The sequence below is a fragment of the Pelophylax lessonae genome, assembly GCF_965119305.1.
Source record: "Pelophylax lessonae genome assembly, chromosome: 4".
In the NCBI taxonomy this organism is placed as follows: domain Eukaryota; kingdom Metazoa; phylum Chordata; class Amphibia; order Anura; family Ranidae; genus Pelophylax; species Pelophylax lessonae.
In genome coordinates this window covers 27573150-27600900 of record NC_138771.1, presented here as the reverse complement: position 1 = coordinate 27600900, position 27751 = coordinate 27573150, and the positions used below count along the sequence as shown (strand labels likewise).

The 27751-nt window shown below is 44.7% G+C and overlaps 1 protein-coding gene across 1 annotated transcript in view; it reads right to left on the bottom strand.

Moving 5' to 3' along the window:
* Window positions 1-1639: 1639 nt before the first annotated feature.
* The window catches only part of ADAMTS17 (ADAM metallopeptidase with thrombospondin type 1 motif 17), a 540263-nt gene continuing 514151 nt past the window's right edge, over window positions 1640-27751 (bottom strand). The window contains exons 20-23 of the mRNA XM_082253049.1: window positions 19404-19608; window positions 17151-17303; window positions 4450-4627; window positions 1640-2343 (exon numbers count right to left, since the gene is read on the bottom strand). Coding sequence (XP_082109175.1) covers window positions 2192-2343; window positions 4450-4627; window positions 17151-17303; window positions 19404-19608 — 688 coding nt within the window. The 3' untranslated portion in view covers window positions 1640-2191. The remainder of the gene's footprint in view (window positions 2344-4449; window positions 4628-17150; window positions 17304-19403; window positions 19609-27751) is intronic.

Below are 27751 nucleotides of genomic sequence, written 5' to 3'. Positions count from 1 at the left end.
AAAGAAGAACAGACCTCAGATCTGTTCTTGTTTTTAGTTAAAGGGAAAAATTTCAGAACATTAGATATATAGACCGCAACAAAGCTTGGAAAGTTTGCAACAGCAAAATAACTGGAGGCCATTATCTTGGGACGTCGTGGATACAACGCATCCAGGGACATTTCTCCTTAGTGGAAAAAACCCCCAAATCTCCAAAAACGCAACACATAAGATATCCATCATAACTGCTGATAAGAATGCACAAGCCACCTTTTGGGTTTAGGTTGACCTCCATGCACACTGTGAATGGTTACTGCCAAGCTGGCCGGACACTTAGTAGATGACATAGTGAAGTACATATCGATGACTTCATGAATTTAGTCTGAAAAAACGTCATTTGCTTTTAACATTGACTTTTGGAATGAATGGACTTTCCCAAACAAAAACCACATTCACTCTTAGAAATGCATTCGTTTGAGAAAAATGTCCATCCGGTTGTCACTGGGATCAAAAACAGACATCGATTTAACCCCTAGGGCAGCAGTTTTAGAAATTTTACACAGCTTTAGGCCTGACCACCAGGTTACATCCTCCTCCTCCTCTGCAGGGGCCTGTGAATGCATATGATTGGCTGCTAGGATGCCAGGCGGTCCTAGCAACCAGTAATTTTGACAGCGGTGGCCAGCGGCAGGATGGGATTCAGGAGCCAGTGCAGCAGGTGGCACCAGCGGGAGTCGGAACTAGTTGTCAGTGTAGGGGAGGAAAGGAACAAAAGGGGAGGTGCCAACTTGGAGCCTAGGGCATCCCGAGGGACTGGGCCCCTTGGGAAGCCCGGGCCCCCTACATCTGTATGGGCTGTACCCCCCTGATGGCAGCCCTGTTGACCCCTCTAACCATTAGAAAAACAAACAAATTCCTATTGGTGTATGGCCAGCTTTACTGTGTCAAGCCACTTTTGAGATTCATACACCTCCCCACATGCAGCCTGCTGATTGGATGAAGAACAAAATGCACGCAAATCATCAATATTTATATAATAGGGATGGTCACTGTTACTACATTTGGCAATGGTAATATCTGCTTGTCCATATTCCCCTTACTGCCAACACAAAGTCATGGTGTTGGTGGTCCATTTATCCTATATAAGAAGGATTACATTTTAAAGAGGTCCCTCAATAAACCACAGGATAAAAGTAAAAACCAACATTCTTGGATATATTTTATTTCTAAGTGTTCTAACATTATGTGCAGCTGTTTGGAGGGGTCTAAGGCAGCATGAACGGTCCTCCAGAAGGGCATTCTTGACCATCACCAGTTTAGATATACCATATTAAGCAAGTAAGCCCACTCTTTTCTCCATCAATGGAATGGGGTGCTGAGTGGTACCCAACTGATGGATTACAGAAAAAACAACCCCCTCCCCCTTCTGGCGCATCAAAAATGGCGATGGCACCCTCAAGCTGAAAGGCAAATGAGATTAAGGGTGGAGACTCCCCATGTGCCTCACGTTCACATTGTAGCTGGAATGTAGTTTTCCAGAACAGATTTATAACAATACAATAATATCTGACAGTAACTACGACATCTTATATTTGAGATGTTGATTGTTTCAGACAGTACAAATGGTGTAAATTATTATTTTTTTTTTTTTAATAGCCTATTGTGGTACAAAAAGAAATATATATATAATAATAAAGTTGTTGCCTGTAAACAAGGACAGGCCGTCACGCACGATTGTGCAAATGTGCAACACTCACAAAGCACCATAAATGTTGTCATTGGGCAGTCGTCCATGTCCGGCAGTACCACACTGCACAATGGCATGGTAACTGCAAAGTACGGCAAGTGGTCTCACTTTGCCAGGAGCACCCATGTGAATCATCATGTTGTTTTGTGCCTGAGTCTCACCTTTTCGCACAAGCCATCACAGATTACCGTTTCCTCCAGTCTCCTTTGAGTTGCCTGAGAATGTATGCTCAATCCATATAAAGTCATTCCATGCGTGGACAAACAGCCACACAGAAACCTTTTTTTTTTTTTTTTTTTTAAGCAGAACAAGCACAGCATTATACAGGATATTTAACCCTTGTTCTTAGGGTTCTGGCGCTAGCCATGTTGGATCTCCTGCCATGAAGAGCACCAGTGTTCAAGTCTTGTGTGATGGTGGCAGCACTGCTCTTATGGCAATGCCCCGGTCAGTGCTATGGGGCTACTAGCTCTGTGGCTGCAGCTTGTTGGCATAGAAGTCCCTGCAGGTCTGGCAGCATCGCTGGTACCACCTCATATCCTGGCAGAGGTTCTTCTCCCGGATAACTCGGCAGTACACCGTCCACTGGTCACCAGTGCACTTGTACGTCAGTGCAGCTGTAAGAAGAAAAGCTTGGTTAGGGTTATATAATAAAGACAGCAGGACATGAAAATGGGTCATTGTTTTTATATGCAAAAATAAAACCTTTTTTAAGGTTTTGCACCCGGAGGGGGACCCATCCTGGCCCTGGTGGCCAAACAAGCTTTACCTGGTCTTAATGCCATAAGGCATACAAGACCCATTTTTGGTCTTTGGTCAAATATTCCCAAAGACACACTTCTAAACCTTGTGGACAGCCTTCCCAGAAGAGTTGAAGCTGTTATAGCTGCAAAGGATGGGCCAACTCAATATTGAACCCTACGGACTAAGACTGGGATGCGATTAAAATTCATGTGCGTGTAAAGGCAGGCGTCCCAATACTTTTGACAATGTAGTGTATAAAAAACATTACACAAATTGGTGATCACACAAAGGTCCTGCTAACTGTAGGTATAATTAATTCTAGCAGGGTTCCCTGAGCCCTGAAAAGAATTTCAATGGTTCCCCTGGGGTAACAAGGTTGAGAAAGGCTGTTCTAGGTCATATAACAGTGTGTTGAAGCGGCGCGTCATAGTAACATTCCATGTTGCTCTATGAGTGCCTGGAGGCATTTAGTTTCCTGCAAGTTAAAGAAGGTCTTTTTATTGGTGTAAGTAAACACTCACCTTTATTTTACATTTGCCCGAGCTGTAAAAAAAAGCATTAAAACTGCACTGGTGTGGTCTTATCTCAGCACATAAATAGTTGGCCGAAGTTAAAAAAAAAAAAAAAAAAAAAAAAAACACTTAGAGGCGGTTCACACTAATCCGACTCAAAGTCGCCCGTGCTGCACGACTTCATCGCGGCTTGCAAGTGACTTCTCATAATAGAAGTCAATGCAAGTCGCTCCGACGTCGCCAAAAAATAGTGCAGGAATCTTTTTCTAAGTCGGAGCAACTTGAGTCGCTCTGATTAGAACGGTTCCATTGCACAGCATTGGGAGCTACTTGTCAGGCGACCAAGTCGCCTGACAAATCGGAGTAGTGTGAATCGGCACTTAAAGGCTGAACTCCAGAGATGATATATTTTCAAACTTATTTTGGGCCAGCTTGGCACGATGCAAGTATGCATATGTGATACCTGATCAGCCTCTGTGTAAATCACTGTAGTAGCCTGACCTACTATAAAGATGGTCACAGTCTTCCGTGTGCTGTGATGAGCCTGAGCGGCTTCCCTTCTGCATAGTAACCACTGGGGGTAATTTGCTCGGTCACCATTCAGAGAATGCCTTGAATTTTTCTCAACAATTGCAAAGTGTTTTCTGATCAGCCAAGGTGGTGTAGTGGTTAGCACTTTCCCCTAGCAGCAAGAGGGTCGCTGGTTCGAATCCCAACCACGACACTACCTGCCTGGAGTTTGCATGTTCTCCCTGTGCCTGCGTGGGTTTCCTCTGGGTACTCTGGTTTCCTCCCACACTCCAAAGACATGCTGGTAGGTTAATTGGATCCTGTATAAAAAAAATTGGCCCTACTGTGTATGTATGTGAGTTAGGGACCTTAGATTGTAAGCTCCTTGAGGGCAGGGACTGATGTGAATGTACAATGTATATGTAAAGCAATGCGTAAATTGACAGCGCTATATAAGTACCTGAAATAAATAATAAATAATACAGTGCTCCTGGTCTATCCAAAATATTAATAAACGTCACTGCCCCGTGCATCTTTCTCAAATGCAAAGCATTCTCTGATGGTATAAGGTGGACATCGCTGCTCCTCCTCGTCCAATCAGAGAACACTTTAAAAAAAATGCAAGTAGTTCTCTGAATGGCAATGGAGCGAGTGACCCCCTTGGGGGTTACTATGCAGAAGATGAACTGCCCGGCACAACACCTGGAAGTCTACGGCCATCACTGTGGTAGCTCAGGATACTACAGCAACTTACAGCTTCCATAGAGGCCATTCAGGTCTCACATATGCATACTTACACTGTGCCAAGCTGGCCAAGTGTATATATGCATAACATATCATCCCTGAAGTTCAGCTTTGAAAAGTCACATTTATAAGCCATTAATCACAACATGTCATGTAAAATATTCACGTAATTAAGTTTAAACAAAGCAGTTCTAAAAATGTAAAGTTACCAACCAAGTCTCGGAGATGTGATGGTGTTGGCATTCACTTTTTCGTTGCAAGCTTCTTGATGACACTGCCTATAGGCCACTGGCTTTGACAGGAAAGAACATTCAATTCCGTGGCGACCAGTCACTTTGTGCATACACTGTACTACACGAGATTGCAGGCCTTTACCGCAAGTGGAGGAGCACTGGGGGCACAAAAAAAACAAAAAGTGTGATAATGTCATGTCACCTTCCAGGAAGAATTCAACCATTTTGCTTCTCTGTTCAAACTGCTTTAAGGAGAAAGCAGCAGGAGCTGCATTCTAAATAAGGAGGTCAGCAGTCATCATTTTTTTCACAGTTTTACATGGACAAAGTACAAGGGCTGCACCAAAATTATTGCAAACGAGGGCATAACTTTATTACCTTACATAGGTCATTTAAATTCCACATATTGGTAGAGCAACTCTCCCTCTATAGTAAATCATCTTTTTCATTGCAGGTAAATAATAGATTCCAAGCAGAAGCAATGTGTCATCTTTGGGTTCTTGATGAAGAAGGGGTGCAGACTGTCCAACATTGATAGTCTCCCACTCTGTGGTTGGTCTTCAGGGCTGGCTTCCCCTTCTTTAGCCCCGGTTCATATTAGTGCGATCACGGAGATCGCATGTAATTCGGAGCGCGCTGCAATTACATGCGATCTCATGTGCGGTGCAAATTTCAGCCATACACTTTGTATGGCTGAATTCGCACCGCATCCGCACTAAACACGTACCTGACCCTTTTTTTTATCCGCAACAGAATCGGATTGCATAGTGGTTCACACTAGCGCGATCCGATTCTGTGCGAACTTGCAGATCTCGCACTGCGATATGCAATCGCAACTGGGGGTGTCGTTAACTTTTAATTGACACCCCCTGCGTATCGCATATGGCAGTGTGAACTGCCAGGGGTGCGGATGCGATGTAGGATCACGCTGTATATTCGCAGCGTTTCCGCATCGCACAAATGTGAACCAGGACTTAAACTTCTTCACCCATCAATGCACGCCGCTCTGGTCAATGGTGTCATCTCTGTAAACATTCTGAAGCCTTCTGTGGATGTCGGACAACCTGCAACCCTCCCTCATTAAAAACTCAATGATGGCACATTGCTGCTGCTTGTAATCGAATTATTTACTGAAGAAGAAAGAAGAAGGAGGAAGAAAGAAAGAAGAAGGAGAAAGAAAAAGGAGGAGACGGAATAACGAGATGGAAGATGAAGGAGAAAGAAGAATTAAGAAGGAAGCAGAAGGAAGAAGAGGAAGGAACAAGTAGCAGAAAGAGGGAGGAGGAAAAATAAAGGAGGAAGAATAAAGAAGAAAGAGTAAGAAGGAATAATAACGAAGAAGAGTAAGAAAGAGGAAGGAAGAAGAAGAGGAAGGAAGAAGAAGAGGAAGGAAGAAGAAGAGGAAGGAAAAAGAAGAGGAAGGAAGAAGAAGAGGAAGGAAAAAGAGGAGGAAAAAAGAAGAAGAAAGATGAAGGATGATGGCACGTTGCTGCTGCTTGGAATCCATTATTTACCGAAGAAGAAGTGCCATCATGATGGCCACTCAATGATGGCACGTTGCTGCTGCTTGGTATCCATTATTTACTGAAGAAGAAGAAAGAAGAAGAAAGAAAAAGAAAGGAAGAGGACAAAAGAAAGAAGAAGGAGAAAGAAATAGGAGGAGACAGAATAACGAGATGGAAAATGAAGGAGAAAGAAGAAGAATTAAGAGGGAAGCACAAGGAAGAAAAAGGAAGAAGAGGAAGGAAGAAGTAGCAGAAAGAGGGAGAAAGAAGAAAAAGAGTAAGAAGGAATAATAAAGAAGAAGAGTAAGAAAGAAGAAGGAAGAAGAGAATGAAAAAAGAAGAAGGAAGACGAAGGATGATGGCATGTTGCTGCTTGGAATCCATTATTTACAGAAGAAGTACCATCGTGATGGCCACTCAATGATGGCATGTTGCTGCTGCTTGGAATCCATTATTTACCGAAGAAGAAGAAAGAAGAAGAAAGAAAGAGGAAGAAAGAAAGAAGGAGAAAGAAAAAGGAGGAGACAGAATAACAAGATGGAAGATGAAGGAGAAAGAAGAAGACAAATTAAGAAGGAAGCAGAAGGAAAAAGAGGAAGGAACAAGTAGCAGAAAGAGGGAGGAGGAAGAATAAAGAGGAAGAAGAAAGAGTAAGAAGGAGTAAGAAAGAAGAAGGAAGAAGAAGAAGAGGAAGGAAGAATAAGAGGAAGAAAGAAGAAGAGGAAGAAAGAAGAAGAGGAAGAAAGAAGAAGAGGAAGAAAGAAGAGGAGGAAGGAAGAAGAGGAGGAAGGAAGAAGAGGAGGAAAAAAGAAGAAGGAAGACAAAGGAAGAAGAAGAATAAAGAAGAAGAAGAAGAAAGAAGAAGGAAGAAGAAAGTTAAAGAAAGAAGAGTTACCATACAGGAAGCATTATTCTACCTACTGTACATGTATAATTTGAACAATCTAAGTTAATAAAAAAAAGTTGTGCTCACTTTTGCATTACCTTTGGTACAGCCCTGGTATTTTGTCCCATTGAAGACAGAAGAGTGTAACAATAACAGACTTATTGGCTGGATCACCAGAATAAAATAAAGACATTAAAAAATAAATAAAATAAAAAAATAAAGAAGAAAGAAAAGAAAATGAATGCAGAAACCACACCTAAGAACTGGTAAGTGGCAATTTAATCATTTTTGTTTTTGGGTTCGATACTGCTTAAACTTCACCCCAAAAGACAAATCAAATCAATCAATTATTGCAACAGTGTTTCAATTTACATAAGAGTTGCACTCTATAAGCAGGCAAGGGAGAGTTGCTGTGAAATCGCAGTCAAAAGGACGCGCTGTGGTAGAATGAGTTTATAGTGGACCTTTCTGAGAAAACAAAGAACAAAACAAAGCATAGAGCTTACTACATTAGAAAATATAATATGAAGAGATTACTTTTCAATCAATTATGTCTGGTTTTCTGTCCTCTAAAGCCAGGGTTGGAAAAGTCATAACACTAAAAATCTTCACTATGTCTTGGTTTACAAAAAACTATTTAGAAAGCTTTACAAAAGCTTGGCTTTCTAAATTGTCTTCCTGAGTCATGGGAGTTGATTCAGTAACGACAAATAGGTTGTTTTCTAGGAAAGTTGCACTTTCATCATCCAATCATATGCAAGCAAATATGGGATTTTTGCTTTAAGAATGACAGGAGCCAATGAACGAAAGAGAAAATGGGATTCTTGACTAACCGTAAAATCAATTTCTCTAATGTTCATTGACGGACACAGCACCTGTCATTCTTGACCATTGGGTTATACTGCCCCCTACAGGAGTAGGCAAGCAGAAAAAAAACTTCTGGCTACACCTATGTTTTGTTACAAGCAGTGTCAGGAGAATTAAAACTCCACAGAGGGGTGGGTGCTGTGTCTGTCAATGAACATCAGAGAAATAGATTTTACGGTAGGTCAAGAATTCCATTTTCTCTTTCGTTCATTGGCTCCTGTCATTCTTAACCACTTGCCGACTGCCTAACGCCGATTTACGTCGGCAGTCAGCCCCTCACAGGCAAAGTGAAGTAGGGCTACGTCACTAGCTTGTGAGGGTCTAGGGAGCGAGCGCGCGCCCCCGGAGGCGCGCTCCCGCTCCCGCATGGTCACGGACCCCCCCGCGCGTGTGACCAGCGGACCCGATGTCCGCCGGTCACTCGGCGATCGGCGGGGGAGAGGGAGAATGTCAGGCAGCTTGTGTAAACAAGCCACCTGTCATTCTCCTCGCTGTAAAGACACTGATCAAACGGATCTAGTATGTAGATCCGTTGATCAGTGTCCTTACAGCTCAAGCCACAGCCAATCACAGTAGAAAGCACGCCCCTAGGGATACACACAGCCCCTCCCTCCCAAATAAAGTTAACCCCTTCACAACCAGTGTATTTTTACAGTAACAGTGCATATGTATAGCACTGATTACTGTAGAAATGTCACTGGTAACCCCAAAAGTGTCACAAATGTCAGTCAAGGGTCCGATCTGTCCGCCCCAATGTCGCAGTACCGCAAAAAAAAAAAATCGCAGATCGCCGCCATTACGCGTTAAAAAAAAAAAACAACAAAAATGACAAAAATCTTTCCCTTTGTTAGTAAACGCAATAACTTTTGCGCAAACCAATCAAAATACGCTTTTTGCGATTTTTTTTACCAAACATATGTAGCATAAAACAAATTGGCTGAAAATTTTAAAAAATTTTGATTTTTACTTTTTTTTTGGGGGGAATTTCATTTAAAAAAATGTGAAAAATATTGTTATTTTTGCAAAATTGACGCTCTTTTTTTGTTTATAGCGCGTGATCAAAAAATCGCACAGGTGAACAAATACCACCAAAAGAAAGCTCTGTTTGTGGGAAAAAAAGGACGTCAAATTCGTTTAGGTACAGCGTCGCACGACCGCGCAATTGTCCGTTAAAGTCACGCAGTGCCGAATCGCAAAATACCCCCTGGTCAGGAAGGGGGTAAAATCTTCCGGGGCTTAAGTGGTTAAAACAACGCCTGCCAACTTAGGTAGTCCGCCTGCCAATTTTCCATCCCGGGAATGTGTACGGTGGAGAGGCAGGAACGAACCATTCTGCCCACTGTAGAATGTTGGCTACCTCCAGAGCCGCAAAAGCACTTCTTGTGCCCCCCTTGGTGATTGAATGCGCACTGGGCATCCCTGAAGACAATCCGTCCAATGGACTTCCAGGACATTGAACAGGAGTCTGGACTCTTCCAGCGTCCAGATCCCCTGAGCAGAAGCTTGCCGGGGAGGCTTCCCCAGCCGGTCAGGCTGGCATCCGTGGTGACCACTGTCCAATACAAGGGGAAAAGGATTGCCGCATGGACCACTGTCTTCAGCCCCAGGCCCCGGTGCTATCATTCCAGGAGAAGGGGAGCCTGGGGCAAGGAAATTGAGGAGATTTGTGGCCCTGTGCGCAGAGGCATAGGCACATGACGTCACAGCACGTACTGACGTCACATGCATGCATGCGCTGCCTGCAGGAACCCAAAACAGAGAGGGTCAGCTTTGCTTTTGCATCAGTTTTCTCAAAACTTTGAATGCCTGCGCTTTATGTGATAATGACTAAGCCCTTCCCCTTCATGACATTGTTGAAAAGGGGCGGAGTATAGCTCACCTTAAACTGATGCCCCCCCCCCCCCCTGGAAAAAGTTCTGCGGACGGCTATGCTCCCTATATAATTTGTCATACTATGATTAAAGTCCTATTTCTAACCCCAATTTTTTTCTTTTTTTTTCTTTCATATACGGTATGTACTTTGCTAGGGGCTTTGTTTGCTCTTGGTTTATTTGTCTATGTTTGTAATATTGTATGTAATTATTAATGAATACTTTTTATATATTTTATATTCCAATATGTGATGCAATTTAATGTTTCATGGGAGTCACCATCTGAAAAACCCATTCTTAAAAAATATTTTTCCTGTGATTTACAGTAAAAAAAACTGCACCTTTGCTGAATTCGCAACCCCAGGACTAGAAGTGGCCAGTAGTGACCCCAAATAGCAAAGAAAGACAATATCAATAGGGGAGACGAAAAAAAAAAAATTTGAAAAAAATGTAGAAAAATATAAAAACATATGTATAAAAATGGATTTTTGTAAAATCTTACCGTAAAATCCTTTTCTCTTAAGCTCATTGACAGACGTGGTCCTCCTTGATTAATATCAACTCGGGTTATACTGCCCTCTACAGGAGTAGGACTAGACAGGAAAGAAAACGTTCTGGCCACACCCTAGGGGCAGTCCCAGAGGGTATATCCTCTCACTTCCTGCTACAGCAAATCAGTTATGTCACAAAGCAGTATTTAGAGAATTTAACCCAACCCAACTCAAAAACAGAGGGGCGGGTACTACGTCTGTCAATGAGCTTAAGAGAAAAGGATTTTACGGTAAGATTTTACAAAAATCCATTTTTCTCTGTCGCTCATTGACAGACGTAGTCCTCCTTGATTAATATCAACTCGGGACGTCCCAAAGTAGTGCCACAAATGAGGGGTGGGATCATGGAAATCAAAATCCAATCTAGAAGGCCCAACCGGTGCCAACTAGAAGTTTTAAAGGCTCATCAATCACACGATGAGACTCAACTGAAATTCCAACGGAAAAAAAAACCCTCGAGGTAGCCACCGGTCTCCTCAAATTGCGGCCTGCAAAACCTTGCGGCCAAATGAGGCATCCGCCGATGCCATCACATCAACTTTATAAAATTTTGTAAAGGTATGAACCGACGACCAGGTAGCCGCCTTGCACACCTGGACCACTGACGCCTGATGGCGGTAGGCCCAGGAAGTACTGAGCGCTCAAGTGGAGTGCACCTTAACAGGGAACGGAGGATTCCGACCCCTAATCGAATAAGCCTGTACCACCGTCTGTCTGATCCATTTGGAGATAGTCGCGGCAGATGCAGGCAACCCCTTTCTGGGGCCATCCGTGATCACAAAAAGTAAATCTGTCTTACGGAACGATTCCGTAGCCTTCAGGTATACCCTGATTGCCCGAACCACATGCAAGGAAAAGCCAAAATTCGGGTCACCAAATAGGTACGTGGGGGAATCCCAACGTTTCACACCACGCAATATAAGTCTTCCATGTGCGATAATAGACTTTGCTAGAAGTCGCTTTCCTTGCTTTAATTAGAGTAGGAATAACTGAAGCTGACAATCCCCTGTCCTTCAGTACCTGGGTCTCAATGGCCAGGCCGTTAAAACCAGCGACTGTAAAGCACGATGGAAGATCGGTCCTTGAGACCGCAGATCCTCCCTGAGAAGAAGTCTCCAAGGAGCGTCCTGCCCAAGTCGGCGTACCCGGCTTGACGAGGCCAGCCCGGAATTACCAGGATAACTGGAGTTCCCTCCACCTCTATCCTGCGGAGAAATCTCAGCAGTAACTTGAGAGGGGAAGACATACAGTAGCTGATACTGTCCCTACGGGGCGCTCAGCGCATCTGCTGCGTCCGCTAGAGGATCACGGGCGCGAGCCCTGTTGAGCCAACCTGCCAACAGATCCATATCCGGGGTGCCCCAATGAAGGGACAGCTGGTGAAATACCTCTGGATGAAGAGACTATTCCTCTTGATCCAGAATCTGATGGCTGAAATAATCTGCCTGTCCACCCCCGTGATAAATATCGCGGAGAGAACTGGAACAACTGTTCCCCCAATAAAGAATGTTGGCCATTTCTATGGCCGCCAGGGCACTCTTGGTGCCCCTTGGTGATTGACATAAGTCATGACCGTGGCATAGTCCGATTGGATCCGAACCGGGCTGCCCTGGAGCTGCTCGGTCCAGTAAATCAGACAAAGTCTGATCGCTCTCAGTTCCAACACCTTTATCGGTAACCTGGAATTTATCAGAAGAAATTACTTCCCCTGGCTGAGCATCGGAGACCGAAGCCACCAGACCAGAGCCTCCCTGGTCTGCTCGCTCAATCGGATCCGATTGTCCAGGGAATCAGGATTCCGATTCCATATGAGAAGAATCTCCTCTTTGGAGAATTCGGGTATGAGACTGGGCAAACGGTACTGCCTCTAAGGAGGCGACCATCAATCCCAGCCAGTTGACAGACAGCAACATCCGAATCATTGACTGAATCTTCTGGAGTTTCTCCGCCTGGAGAAACACTCTTGCCAAGGATGTATCCAAAATTATGCCCAGATAGTTCAGTCTCCTGGTGGGAACCAGGGATGATCTTTGGGAAAAGCAAAGAAAACGCTGATGTCCTGCGATGATGGGGATATAAAGATAGGCATCCTAAATGTCTATGGACGCCAGGAAATCCCCCTGATGCAGGGAGGCCACCACTGTATGGATGGACTCCATCTCTTCCAAGACCAGAATTGGACGCACCTAGCCCTTTCTCCTGGGCATTGTGAACAGGTTCGACTAGAACTCCTCCAAGGAATGGGAACTACCACTGCTTGTTGCATCAAGCTGTTCCCCGCAAAGCTTTTTAAGCGACCGGGGATGTCGAATATTGGAAGGGAAGAATCGCACCGGTGGAAGTGATCGAAACTCGATCTTGTATCCCGACCATATGACCTTGCGAACCCCTTTATCCGGGATTCTGGAAAGCCCTGGATCCGGAAACCGGTGAAGACGTCCCCCCACCCTAGAGATGGGTGGGGCCCATTCTGTCAATCCAACGAGATAACAGTGGCTTTATTTAGTCTGGAAATCGGTGAGTCCACTATTGGTGGTACCGTCCATCTTTGTAATGAGGGATTCCTCAAAATGATAGTGCCTAGCAATGCGTTTGGAAATAGCAGGGGCTCGTTTACGGAAGACCCCATTTGGGCAAGGGAAACCCTTCACCATTTTGGTAGGCTTGCTAGTACCAAAAAAGGAATATGAGTCTCAGCTACCTCTGCCGGTGTAACCTCAAGATTTAAGGTTACCCGGCAATGACAAGCTCAGAATCAGTATCTGAAGTATCAGATGACATAGGGGTAGGCGGGGGTCGCTCTTCTTGACCCCCGTCCCTGACAGGCTACCTCCACCCGGGATACCAAAGACTCCAAAACTGCTGATAATGCATCATCACAAGTGGTGTACTGGAGGGTCCTGCGGCCACCCCGAGGGGATCAGGTGGGGATACATGAGTGGCAGGGTTCATGTAACAAGACACTTGCCAGCAAACACAAAAAAATTAATTGCAAGAAAAAAACATTATTATTTTTTTTTTTTTTTAACTTAGTCCCCCAGCGCAGTAGCACCCCTCAGTCAACCTGCTTGGACCCCTCAGAAAGAGAGAGAGAGAGAGAGAGAGACCCCAAGGCTCACCTGATGCACAGAAGTTTCTTATCAAACTGCTTCCAGCACTGTCTGTTACAGACAGGAAGTCTTTGGCTTGCTTTCCCTGGGCCAAGGAGGCGGCTTCGCCCCTTTACACGCCTTCCGGCGCCTCCTAATTACTCCACGAGGTGTTTGGTCACCTCAAACATGGCCGCCCCCATGCTGGAGACACGAGGCTACGCCAATATGGCGGCCTCGTGCGATCTGCAGGAAAATGGCGGCGGCCTGTGTAGGATAGCGGCGTCTTGCAAGCTAGCAGCGGCCTGCGGGATGTGTGCATTCGGCCTGTACGGCCTGCGGAAGTGCCTCGGCCTGCGGGAGGTGTCCTCGGCCTGCGGGAGGCTGTGTGGCCTGTGGAAGTGACCGGCTTTCTGGAGGGATGGCGATCTGTGGCTGCAGTAACTCAGGCATAGGCATCGGCCTGTGTACACACTAGACAGGTAGGATACCTCTATACCTCAATAGTAATGCCTCTTAGTAGTCTGCCACTGACTTCAGTCACCCTTACAGTCATATAGTGACTTTTAGATAGTCAGCTCCCAAACCAAGCCTCCTGGTTTCTATTCACAAAAATCACACTCAAATTGGGGGATCTGTGACCTGTTATAGGATAGAGGGGAGACCCAGAAAACAGAGTGTCCGACCATCCCAGAGAGGGGCCCACGTCCACCAACAAACCCGACAGGGGGAGAGGGGGAACATTCTACTCACCATACCGGAACCAGGCGGGCGCCAACTCCTGACAGAACCCCTCTCCACCGGGGTGGGGGGGCTGTCGACCAATATGGACGCCGTGACTCTGTTGGTCATTGGCGTCCAGGCGAGACGTTTAACTCGCAGGGTCAGTTCCCACGTCCAGTGGGACTATGTCGCGGCCGACCCAGCGCGGAGCTATGGCCTGCACGCGCTCGTAGGTTGAACTGGGGTGACCACTGGATCTCAACATCCAGCCCGTCGCCCAGTTCCAGCGTGCTTGCTTGAAGATCTCACAGGAACACTGGAGAAAAAAAGCTGTCTAAAAAAGTCTTTCTAAAAAAAGATCCTGCCAGGACCGAAGATCCTAGCAAGGCATCTAGGTCCTTACTCCTAACTAGACAGAAAAAAACTGATTTGCTGTAGCAGAGAGAGAGAGGATATACCCTCTGGGACTGCCCCTAAGGTGTGGCCAGAACGTTTTCTTTCCTGTCTAGTCCTACTCCTGTAGAGGGCAGTATAACCGAGTTGATATTAATCAAGGAGGACTACGTCTGTCAATGAGCGACAGAGAAAAACTGATTTGCTGTAGCAGGAAGTGAGAGGATATACCCTCTGGGACTGCCCCTAGGGTGTGGCCAGAACGTTTTCTTTCCTGTCTAGTCCTACTCCTGTAGAGGGCAGTATAACCCGAGTTGATATTAATCAAGGAGGACTACGTCTGTCAATGAGCGACAGAGAAAAGTATATATACAAATATATGAAAGAAAATAAAAATACTCACAGCTATCTTTTACAAAGGATAAATGGTATTATTAACGATCAGAAATAAAACAATTCACATCAAGCTCCACATTTAAACCCATAGAAGAGAGGACCTTGGTCTCATAGATCCAAAAAGATTCCCTACAGCTAAGTTGCCTAATAAAGTTCCCCTCTCGCCAGTGTTTGTTAACCTTTTTGATACCCCAGAATTTTAGACCTTTAGGGTCCCTATTATGACATAGTCTGACATTTATGGAGACACTGTGTGTTTTGACTCCCTTTTACATGCTCCCCCTAACCTAATATTTAGGGCCCTGTGCTACCTACATATTGGAGGCCAGTTTACATGTACACAACACTCTGTGTACTACATGTAAATTAGATCTATAATTGTAAAATCCGTATTGGTGACTGTAGAGGAAAATTCAGTTTCCTTATATTAGATTTAGAATTCTTGCAAGTGGTACAATGGCCACAAGCATAGAAACCTGATAAAATGGAAAATATTTTATTGTCCTTAGTTACAGGGGGGGGGGGGGGTCTACGACCTCTGGGGCAATAATGTCCCTTAAGGTGGGGGGTCTCATATAACCAAATTCTGGAAAAGAAGGCAGAACAGGGCCAAGAACCCTGTCCTTTTTTAATATATTCCAATGTTAAACAATAATCCTCTAAAAGTTTATGTTGTACATTGTTTATATTCATTTTTTCCATTATTCCTACTAGACTGGATATTGGAAACCAAAGAGCTCCCATCCATTTCTTTAACCTTTTGAACCTCACTTTCAATAACCAGTTCGGTGTAACCTTTCTGCTGAAATCCAACAGCCAAGATCTGAGATTGAGACAGGAAGTCTTCCACGTTTTGTACATGTGGTCCCCGGGTTACGAACACATAGGGACTGTAGGTTTGTTCTTAAGTCTAATTTGTTTGTAAGTTGAAACAGTGCATTTTTAAGTGCAACTTCAGCCTGTGCAGGGATGTGGGATGTTTCGGGTGCTTCTAGGCGTGCAGTCATGTTACCTGGTGCTCTTGTGGCCATGCAATACATACACTACTGCAGTGTGTAATGTGTCTGGCGGTGCAAGATGGCTGCCCAGTGGTAACTGTGACCAGCGTGGAGCACAAGTGACCGAAATTGACATCCGTTCGTAAGTACGAGTTGTTCGTAACTAGGGTGTTCGTAACTCGGGGACTGCAACTGCACTGTTTTTTATTTGTTTTATTAATATTTTTTTGCGCTCGGGTAGTGCTGCTGGATATATTCCAGTCTATGTACCAACCACTCTGTAGTCATTACAGACACTGCTTCCCGGGTTTCCATGGCAGCAGCTTTTCTATCGGTATGGGAGGGTGACTCTGATCCCGCTGGCGAAGTGCCATCCAGGACATATGGTGTGCCTGTGCCTATTGGCCACACAAACGGCAAGTGTGCATGACACCTTCTTGTATAATTTGCCATAAACATTTCATGCATAGCTTATATATGGCACCATTCTGTGCCGCGATGATGTGGTTTGCAGTGGGAGCGAAATCATCACGACCTGGCCAGCCAAGCGGCAGAAGGGTCAGAACCTAGGAAGAAAGACTGGGTGAAGATGGCAATGACTGTGACTGGCGGGATTTGCTTGCCAGGTAAGTTTGCCAAGATGTGCTAATATACTGTGCATATTAGCACATTATGGCTATAAGCGCTTGGGGCCCAATTAAGTATAACATTTTTTTGGGAAGGTTAGTTTTTAATTCAGTTTTAGGGGCTTACCCACGTTTTGTCCAAAGATCACACAAAGGTCATGGTAGGTTTCGAAACTGCAGTCACATCAGGGATTTGATTTCCAACAGTTCTTAGCATTAAAGTGGGTGTAAACCCTTACATATACCGAGTGACGTGACTGGCCTCAGGTAATGTACAGAGATTAAAAAAATTCTCCTACATAAGTTTTACCCGTTTATCTGCAGCCCTCTTTCTTCTACAGCTGTTCAGAGTCCAGAATATACACAGCGATTCTGAGCTTTAAACGGCCGGGGGTAGGGGATCTGAAGTCACACACTGCACAGCATAGAGCAGAGAGCGGAGTGTAATCTGAGACCTGAGTAGAGGGAATGGACACCCCCCCCCCTACATAGTCATGCACAGCTGAGGCTGTCCATTACCTTCTGTGTGCGGAATTGGTGGTGGGGGTTGTCTCCTGAGATTGCTTGGTGTTGGAATAGACTGTCAGAAGTAACTCATGCAGAATAAGGAATCAGAAAGCAGAAATAAATCCCACTAGGTGTTTTGAAAAGAGGCAAGTATGCACTACAGGAGGATATACTTTGTTCATTTCTTATTTCAGGGATATAAAACCACTTTAAAGGGATTTCTGATTCGTTCTTATTTGTGTAAGAATTGGGTTACTGTTAGTCCTTACCTTGGACCAGTCCCCTGTCTTCCACTCATAGCATCCCATGTAATTCTCACAGTCCTCCTCTTCTCTTGGCCTAGTGGCGGAGTCACATTTTCCCCTTGTATTGGTACAGGATATCCTCCTCTTCTTGGTGCCTCGTCCGCAGTCTGAAGAGCACTAAAAATATAACAGAGACACTAAAACAGGTTGGGGAAGTTCTATTCATTAAAATAAGTTTCACTGTTTCATAATAAACATTGTACAAATAAAGAGAAAAAGTAATTGCTTCAAGTCCTTCCCTCGTTCTTTGTGAATGTCCTTGTCCAAAGACACTCTTAGGGGTCTATTTACAAAAAATTCACAAGTATTCACTCAGCTGTAACAAATTTTCCCAATATATTGTCTAATAGCTTTATTTTGCTATGATCATCAGCTCCATCTAGTGGCTATTAAGTGGGATTTGCCTGATTAAGGTATTTCAGGAAAATGCTGTATTATGGCCACTAGATGGATCCGATGATGGTAGGAAATAAACCTCTTTTATGGGGAAAATTTGTTACAGCTTGGAGAACGCTTGTGAAATTCATCAATTTTTTTTATTTTATCAATTGAAGTGCTTAATCCATCTTTGTTAAAACATATTCATAATATGGCTAGAATTGTTGCTGCATCATTACAGATCATCATAGCATATTTCCAAATATTTGATATCACACATTAGTACGTCCATGCTTTGCTTCTTCAATCTGCCCTAAAACTTAACTTCATTCACCAAACCATTCCACATGGATATACTGTAGAACTAAAATGCTTATACTGACTTAGGTCGATGCAGCATCAGTCTGATATTGTATCTGTCCCCCGCTGCTTCTAAGACTGAGAACTGAGTGGTCAAAGACCGCTGATCACTCAGTTCCTGGTATTTACTTAGCAGTCACCGGCTCTCTGCTCGGCCCCGCCAGTGCTCACTGGAGCGCTGGGGGCAGAAGCTGCTGGCTCAGTCCCCCAGCGGCACGTAAAGAGGCTGAGCCAGGTGCCAGTCCAGACATCTGGGTGGTACTCTACATTAATGTCAGGATCTCTCCAGAGTCTGGACTGGCTGAGTGACGTCAGTCGACAGCAGACTTTAGCCTGCTGTCGGCTGATGCTGGGTCAGGGAGTGCAGAACTAACACCCCCCCCCAACGGTATGAGTATTATGTGTCTGCAAAAATCCCCCCCCCCTCCAAAAAAAAAAAAAAAAAAAACACTGAGCAATAAGCTACATGCTTACCTCCTAAGCATAAATTCCCCCAGCTCCCAGTACAAATCTGCCCCCTTGCTGAAATCCCCCCCTCTTAGCACAAATACCCCCCCCCCAAGAAAATTCCCCCTCTCCTAGCACAATTCCTCTACCACTAAAGTTTCCCCTCCTAGTACACATGAACCCCCCTCCCATTCAAATCAACCCTCCCAGCACAAATTCCCCCCCAAATCCCTCTTTTTAACACACATTTTCTTCCCCCCCATCCCAATACAAATCCCCCTACACTCTTAGCACCACCTCCAAATAAATTTCCCCTCCTAGAACAATACTTACCCCCTGCTGCCCCCAAAATTCCCCCTTCCAACACAAATCCCCTCTCCTCCAATATCCTTATAGCGCCCCCCACCTCACAGTGCCCAGGGCAGCTGCCCCTTCAGGTCGTCGCTTGTCCTGGCCCTGCATGCGATACCCAGGAGAAGTAGGTCCAAAAGAGCTTTGGCCTTACTTCTGCTTTCATTAACTTGCTCTGTTGCTCCCCACTGCAAGGGAGTTTAAGTTTTCCTGGATTTGGGCTTTGAAAAAAAATACAGCCAGAATATGTGAAGGATGAGTGAATGCTTGTCACATTTATCCAGCAAATATTTTTATCAGTAGACCCCAATATGTCCCTTTCATAAAGCAACTATCCTCCAAAAATGTATTGTTGATTTGATAAATTCGCTAGGTAGAGCCAACTGCAAAAAATGTCTTAAAATCCCCATAAGAATGAAATATTTTGGATCAGGCAATGGCTTTTAGGTCTATAAAACATCCCCCAGCTGATTATTTTTGGGGGACCGAGTACTCAGTTGTGTTGAATAGTTTCAGTCAACTGCTATTGCTTCCCCCAACATATGGCAGGGGTAGAGTGTCTGGCTGTGCTATCTTTTCTATAGATATTTAACATGTATAGAACACCAATGGAACCATTGATTGGTGATCAGAACATCCAACTGCCATCTGATCTGTACAGCGTTTGTGATTCACACTTACTGCTGACCACTCTGAAGCTTCCCATATAGATAAACAGTCTTGACCTTCACAGCTTTGTTTAGTTGCCGGCTTGGGGCTACCGCAGTAAATATCCCGCTTATTGACATAGGTGCCATTCTGCAGCTGGTATGCACAGGTGACTTCTCGCTGCTGGAATCCTTTTTCACAGGTGGCTGAGCACTGGCCCCATGACCCCGTCATCCATCTGGAGAATAAAAAGAAAACCACACAACAAATTACCTTAACATCAGATATAATGAGGTTTAAGTGACTGAATCAATATTAAATTATTTAATTATAAGGACTGCTACACTCATCAGCTGGGGAGATCTTGCTGCTATAACTTGATTTAGCTTCATTATATTCTCTCCGATATGGAGAACAGGCTCCAATGATGTAACCTACGCTTCGTGGGCCTGCTTGAGCGGGCTGATGGCTCCAAACCCCATCCTTTTTGGAGAATCTGCTGGTCAAAGCCTTTGGAAGAGGCCTACTCCTCCACATTTGTGGTGGAGCGCGCACACCGCCTGGCTGCGAGACCCCCACGTACCTTCATCACCAAATTCCTTAACGGTCAGGATCGAGACGCTATCCTAAGGCTCACCCGGAAAAAAGGCAACATTCCCTGTATCTGTGTTCCCGGACTTCTCTGCTATTGTCCAGAAAAAGGAGGCAGTTCAGCAAGGCCAAACAGTGGCTCCGGGCTCAACACCTGATGTGCGCGATGCTCTTCCCAGTGAGGCTCCGTGTGGTGTGAAATGGCAAAGCCTGCTTCTTTGAAGACCCACAGTCAGTCTTCTCGTGGTTGGAACGTTGAGACGCGGCTGGCCCAGTATCTGTATGAAATCCCTTGCATCTGGCTTCCCCTCACTGATCATCAGTGAGGCACCTCTGAAGATTCCTCGCACCATTTACCTTATTGCCATGGCTGTGACCGGATTTTACCAGAGAACCGTGAGTTGGGCACAGCCCTCATGTTCCCCAGTTGCTTGATCCCAAACGTTTATCCTTGTGACCATGAGGCTACTATTTTACCATTGAAACTTTTCAAACTCAACCTACAGCTTCCCACCTGCTGTAGGAGGCGAATCAACCCCGCACCGTTCTGCGCTTTTCAGCGTTTGGATGTTCCCTGGACCCCAACAACCACCTTGACCATATGTTACCTCACCAACCCTGGATTTCAACACCCATTCTCCAATGCTGGTTCCCCTGGTCAGCGCCTGCCCTTTGGATTCTTGCAAGCAGCACTTTGTTTGTTCTGTTGCACTGGTCCAGTGCTGTTAAGATCTACTTGTTCTTTATTGTTTTTGTTGTACCTTCGACATGTCATCAGAACCTCTCTTACTGTACGTATCTGGTGGTAGTCAGTTAAAGGAGATTTTGGGCGCTCCCTTAACTGACTACCACTAGAAACATTGGAAATGACCACTAGGCCCTATCTTAAGGTAGCAGCCCAGAACCCTTAACAAGGGTCCACTGCCTTTTTTCATCCAGTGGGGCCAGATTGATTGGGAGTTAATTTCCCCAAGTGGCCCCCTCTCACCTACCACCCACCCACAGACCCTCTATTGAGATGGTCAGTCCAGCGCAGCCATCAACTTTTCAAAAAAACGAACTATACATATAACATGCTTCTCATCCCGGGTCACCCAACATTTGCCCCTGCCTCATTTGCAACCCATGTGCGATGGCACATACTCCCCTTTGGACCTCCGCATTCCGGTCTTGAATCTCCTACAACTCTATTGCCAAATGTATTCGATTCTCTCCAAGAGCATGGTGACCATAAATAAATGTGTTCTTCTAATGAGGTACTTTGGAAGGATTATACCAACAAGTCTACCTGTGTACTGGAATAAAGAAAAATAACGATTTTGCTCCCATCGTTGGTGTTAGTGGGAGGAACAGTGCCCCATCATTTGTGTCAGTGGAAGGAATAGTGCCCCATCGTTGGTGTCAGTGTTAGGATTAGTGTCTCATTATTGGAATCAATGGGAGAAATAGTGCCCCATCATTGGTGTCAGTGGGAATGTGATCACTTATAAAAAAGGTATTTATGTTTTTATATATCTATACAAAAATGTTTTGCGTTTAATTTATATTTTAAACTGAATGGGTTGTTTTACAGGGTGATAGTTTACAATCACTTTAGCTGGAGTGTTGTATCGGTTTACCCGGGTTGCTATGGGCATGGGAAGCCCTGTGCTTGTTCCGTATTTTTGCACTCCCTAATAGGTTGCTGGGGTGTGGGCGGGCTGCAGAGGAATAGTGCCCCATCATTGGTGTCAGTGGGAGGAATAGTGCCCCATCATTGGTGTCAGTGGGAGGAATAGTGCCCCATCATTGGTGTTGGTGGGAGGAACTGTGCCCCATCCTTGGTGTCGGTGGGAGGAACTGTGCCCCATCCTTTGCGTCAGTGGGAGGAACAGTGCCCCATTGGTGGTGTCAGTGGGAGGAACAGTGCCCCATCCTTGGTGTCAGTGGGAGGAACAGTGCCCCATCATTGGAATCAATGAGAGAAATAGAGCCCCATCACTGGTGTCAGTGGGAGGAATAATGTCCCATCGTTGGGTGTCAGTGAGAGGAACTATGACCCACTGTTGCCGACAGTGGAGGGAATAATGCTCCAAGGGCCAGATAAAAGCAAGCAAAGGGCCCCTGGACCACAGTTTGGAGACCACTTCTTAGACAATACAAGCAAACCAGACAGTTGTGAAAGTGTACAACTTAAACACGCTCATCGCTATAGAAATCAAAATTTGCCTCTTGGTTGTCCAGGGTTTGATGCTGACCACAAAAATAATGTGCAGTAGTGTAATAAAATTAGCACGCCAAAATTAAAGCAAGTGATAAGAATTTGCAGCGCTCACAACAGAACATCACAGCTCTTGCAGAACTTTCCTTCCAACCCTTCTTTCCATAAAGTGTCACCGGATCTATTTGCCTGCCATGGGGAACCTGTGAACCTTTCCAGATGTCCCACCGTTATTGTAGCGCTAGACACAACACACGGCTACCCTTTGGAATTCTGGAGGAAAAGCACGGAGTCAGGCACAGAAGGGTTTAAAGTTTGCAGTGTGACAATGGGATCTCTCGTAGATTCAGTTTTGCTTTCCCTACCAGTGCTTGCAGTTGCAGTGAAGCCTTGTGCCACTCCTGAGCTCTGCAACACCATAGAATGTTTTATGGAGTAAAGGGCTTACAACAAGGCAAGGCATTTTACAAGCCAAGCCTGTCCTGGATGGAATGCAAGAGAAAGGGTGTGACCTAAACTTGTGGATGTTTAAAGCTAAACTCCAAGCAAACTGTTAAATATATAGATTATAGTGGAATTCAAGCCTAGCACTAACTATTCCTGAAAATGTTCCCTCCTCCTACCTATCCTGTGAAAAAAAGAGCCCTGTACTTACCTTTCTTCAGTCTGCTCCAGTCATGTGATCCTGTAGATCCGGCTCCCCTTTGTCAGAGAGTGGCAGCTGCATGGGAGAGGAGGGAGCACTGACAACAGCTGGGTTATGGGAGCCTATGGGTGACATCACAACTCCCGAAATTCCCAGCCATTGTCTAGCGCTCCCTTATACAGGGGAGCTGGAGCTGCAGGATCACATGACCAGAAAAGGTAAGTATACATAACTATTTTACACATAGTAGAAATAGGGAGGGGGGCGGGGCAATTTTAGGAAGAGTTAGTATTAGGCTTGAATTCCACTTTAAAGTTGTAATGTTCCGGTACCTTTGGTACCCTAAATTACACTTTCCACAAGTGTATGCGCCCCACCATTTACTTTTGGAAAGGTGCGCATACACCTTTAAGACTGGAGCTGTCATCACCCAGCGCCGGACTAGATGGCTATTTAAAGCGCCGGTTCTCACTCACATGTGTTCGTTCAAACACCCTTACCTGGATGCTAACCTTGCTTGAAGCTTCCATGCTTGCAAGCTTACCTCGCTGACGGAACCTCGCCGCGCTGATCCCTGTATCCCGCTACTGGATCATCCGCCTCTCCTGAACCACCCTTCGGGTGTATCGCTAATAGTGCTAAGTACCCCGCAGGGGAATTCTCTATAAACTTATACTAAGCTTACACTATCTAGCTCTGCATAGTAAAGACTGTTTATCACATCTGCATAACTAGATTGCTAGCTCTTGAGACTACTGCTACTTTTCTGCACTGGGTTGATCTCTTTTGTATGTCCACCTTCTATTCTGTCATCTGCTACCATACAACATTGCTAAACCTTCCTGCATCCATCTGCTACTGTCTCACCTTCAAGTGTCTATCACCTACCACCTCCACTTAACCTATCCCTCAACCTTCATCATTGTGTTACCACATACATAAAGTCATTCTAGGAACCAGCTTGCTAATTGTGTGTATTTACTGGCTGAAATAAGACCTTCCACACATGATGAGTCATTGAGGTTGGGAATGGTATCTCAGCATATCTCTTACATGACTACTGACGTGGAACTATTTCTGCAGCTGAAAATCCACACCATATAAGAAACGCAGGAGCGTTACAGATTGAACGAACCAAAAAATGGATTCAGCAGAAATAACCACTCAGGTGACACAATTAAAACAGCAAGTATCTGCGTTAATACACGCACTTGCTGAATTAAAAGAAGACAATCAGGCTCTGTCGCAGCAGGTAATTAGACTGACACAACTTACCTCTGCTCAGTCCCCTGAACCCAAGATAAATCCCCCTTTGGTATTTACAGGCGATCGCAAAAAATTTCGCGAATTTAAAAACGCATGTGAGTTACTTTTTTTGCTAAAACCTCGTACCTACCTTACTGATCACATTAAGGTTTGTACTATTATTTCTTACCTATCAATCGATCCTCGAGCCTGGGCAGATTCTCTTTTTGAGAAAAACGACCAGCTTCTCAACTCCTATGCCTTGTTCCTGGCAGAGCTCACTAGCCTATATGATGACCCCAATAGGCAGAGTACTGCTGATCTTCAGTTAAGATCCTTGAAACAAGGAAGGAGGCCTGTAGAAGACTTTGTCGCAGAGTTCAAGAGATGGACCCTTGATTCAGAATGGAATGATGCATCTCTGAAAACCCAATTTAGGCTTGGCCTATCAGAAGCCGTTAAGGACGAGCTCGCCCGAGCGGATCTGCCAAAAACCCTGGATGCATTAATACAACTCAGTATTACCATAGATAGAAGACTACGAGAAAGAAAGGCTGAAAAGATGGGAATGCCATTATCCGTTTCCTCTCGGAGTCTGGCCGTTCCTATGGAGGTAGGAACCATACGCCCACCGCTATCAACTATGGAAAAAGCCAAAAGACGAAATGAAAATCTCTGCTTGTACTGTGCATCCCCGGATCACAAGATAAACGTCTGTCCCCTAGTCAACAAAAAGAAGGGTGAGTGTTCACATGTCTCCCTAGGAGGATTGACAACTTCATTCACTAACCCCTACATTTCTGTTTTTTTGACATTACAGTGGGACCAGAACAGGATTACTACTAAGGCCATGATTGACACAGGATCTTGTGGAAATTATATGGATATATGTTTTGCTGCTTTAAATAAAATTCCTATTATTTCTAAACTCAAACCTGTCTCAGTAAGTCTTATTACCGGTGTTCCGTTATCCTCTGGTCCGATCACCGATCAGACACAAGCACTTCTAGTCACTATTAATGAGTCTCATAGGGAGACTTCTACCTTCGATTTAATACCATCACCCCACTTTCCCATTGTGTTGGGACTTCCCTGGTTGCACACACACCAACCAACTATAGATTGGAAGAAACAGTCCTTGACCTTCCCTTCTTGTTATTGCGAGGAGACGTGTAACCTCCCGTTTTACGGGAAGATTCTGTCTGTGGTGACAGATGAGATTGCACCACTATGTTATCAGGATCTTTCTGAGGTTTTTCTTGAGAAAAATGCTCAAGCATTGCCTCCTCATCGAGACTATGATTGTAGCATTGATCTACTCCCAAATAGCAAATTGCCGTTCGGTCATGTTTATCCTCTTTCACAGGATGAACCTGCCCATCTCAAAACCTATTTGGATGAGAACTTGGAAAAAGGTTTTATTAGACCTTCCACTTCTTCCACAGCAGCAGGACTCTTTTTTGTTCGCAATAAAGATTCAAGTCTCAGACCTATCATCGACTACAGGAAATTGAATGCTATCACAATAAAAGATCGCTATCCTCTGCCGCTTATCCCTGAGCTCATTGAGCAGGTGCGTGGAGCTACCTATTTTTCAAAATTAGACCTGAAAGGAGCATACAATCTCATTCGAATCCGTGATGGACACGAGTGGAAGACTGCATTCAGAACTAGATACGGATTGTTCGAATATCTTGTGATGCCATTCGGCCTATGCAATGCCCCTGCAGTTTTCCAACGATTTATAAACGATATTTTTAAAGACTTACTAGATGTCTGTGTTGTGGTATATCTGGACGATATACTTATATATTCACGGACCCTGTCTGAACACATAAGACATGTAAGACTTGTATTATCGAGATTGCTTGCACATAATCTTTATGTGAAGCTGAAGAAATGCTTGTTCCATAAAGATGAGGTACTCTTTCTAGGCTACATCATATCCAAAACAGGAATCGAGATGGACATGAGTAAAATATCCTGCATTCAGGATTGGCCTACACCAACTACACGCAAGGCGCTACAGCGATTCCTGGGATTTTCAAATTTCTACAGGAAGTTCATAAAAAACTTTTCTGCTATTGTGAGACCCCTCACACAGCTCACTAGCATAAAAATACCATTTAAATGGTCAGAAGAAGCAAATAAGGCTTTCCACTTGTTAAAGACAAGGTTTACTTCCGCTCCCATATTACGCCATCCAGACCCATCCCTCCAATACATTCTGGAGGTAGATGCGTCAAACATGGCAGTAGGAGCAATACTCTCCCAACGACCTACCCACACTTCACCACTTCATCCAGTCGCTTTTTTTTCTAAATCCCTGAGCAGTCCCGAGATAAATTACCCCGTGGGTGAAAAGGAACTGCTTGCTATAAAATTGTCTCTGGAGAATTGGCGACATTTACTCGAAGGCACCCAATTACCAATAATTATATACACGGACCATAAAAACCTCCAATATCTTCAGACTAGCAAAACTCTCTCGCATCGACAGGTACGATGGTCACTATTCTTTCTAAGGTTTAACTTCCTAGTGACCTACACACCTGCAGATAAGAACAAAAAGGCGGATGCACTATCACGACTAACTGAAGAAAACTACTTTGAAATCCCTTCCGTTCCTATAATACCTCACAAACGCATTATTGGAGTTGTCCGTTCCTTAAAGGAAGAGGTTCTGCATGGTATAAGTTTGGATTCACCCCCACCACAACTAAATACTGATGCAGAAGGCTTCCTCTACTACAACGACAAACTTTACATACCACCTACCCTACGCACCAAGATCTTGGAATTATCGCATGATGTGCCTATGGCAGGACATATGGGTATGACAAAGACTTTCAATTTGATTTCTCGACAATTCTGGTGGCCTGACATGAAAACATCTATACAAAAATTCGTCTCTTCATGCAATGTCTGTGCCAGGTCCAAAATTGACACTACGAGACCATCCGGTCTACTATGCAGTCTACCAATACCCCAAACTCCATGGGAGGTTTTGTCATTGGACTTCATCTTAGAATTGCCTCCTTCCAAAGGATTTAATACCATCTTGGTGTCAGTGGACCATCTGACAAAGATGGCACATTTCATTGCTATTCGCAGACTACCTTCGTCCAAACAAACGGCAGAACTCCTGATGAAACATGTCTTTAGATTACATGGTATCCCAAAAACTCTTCTGTCTGACCGTGGATCCCAATTTATTTCTAAATTCTGGCAAGAACTATGTCACATACTACGGATTGAGCGGAAGCTCACTTCTCCTTACCATCCGCAGACCAACGGACAGACTGAAAGAGTCAACCAATGCATCGAGCAGTATTTACGTTGTTACACTTCTTACCAACAGGATGATTGGTTGGATCTTCTCCCCCTGGCAGAATTTGCCTACAACAACGCAACTCACAGTACAACCAAGCAGAGTCCGTTCTACTTGAACTATGGGTTCCATCCCTCTATTCTCCCTCCACGCATCCTTCCTTCAAATAACCCAGTAGCCTCAGACTATCTTACCCAAATAAAGGATTCTCTGGGTTTACTAAATACTACCATTGCACACGCTCACAGTCAACAAAAGAAGTACTATGATCTTCGTAGAAGACCTTCTCCACAGTATACTATCGGGGACCTCGTTTGGCTCTCAACAAAAAACTTGAGACTGAAGATCCCTAGCAAAAAGCTTGGACC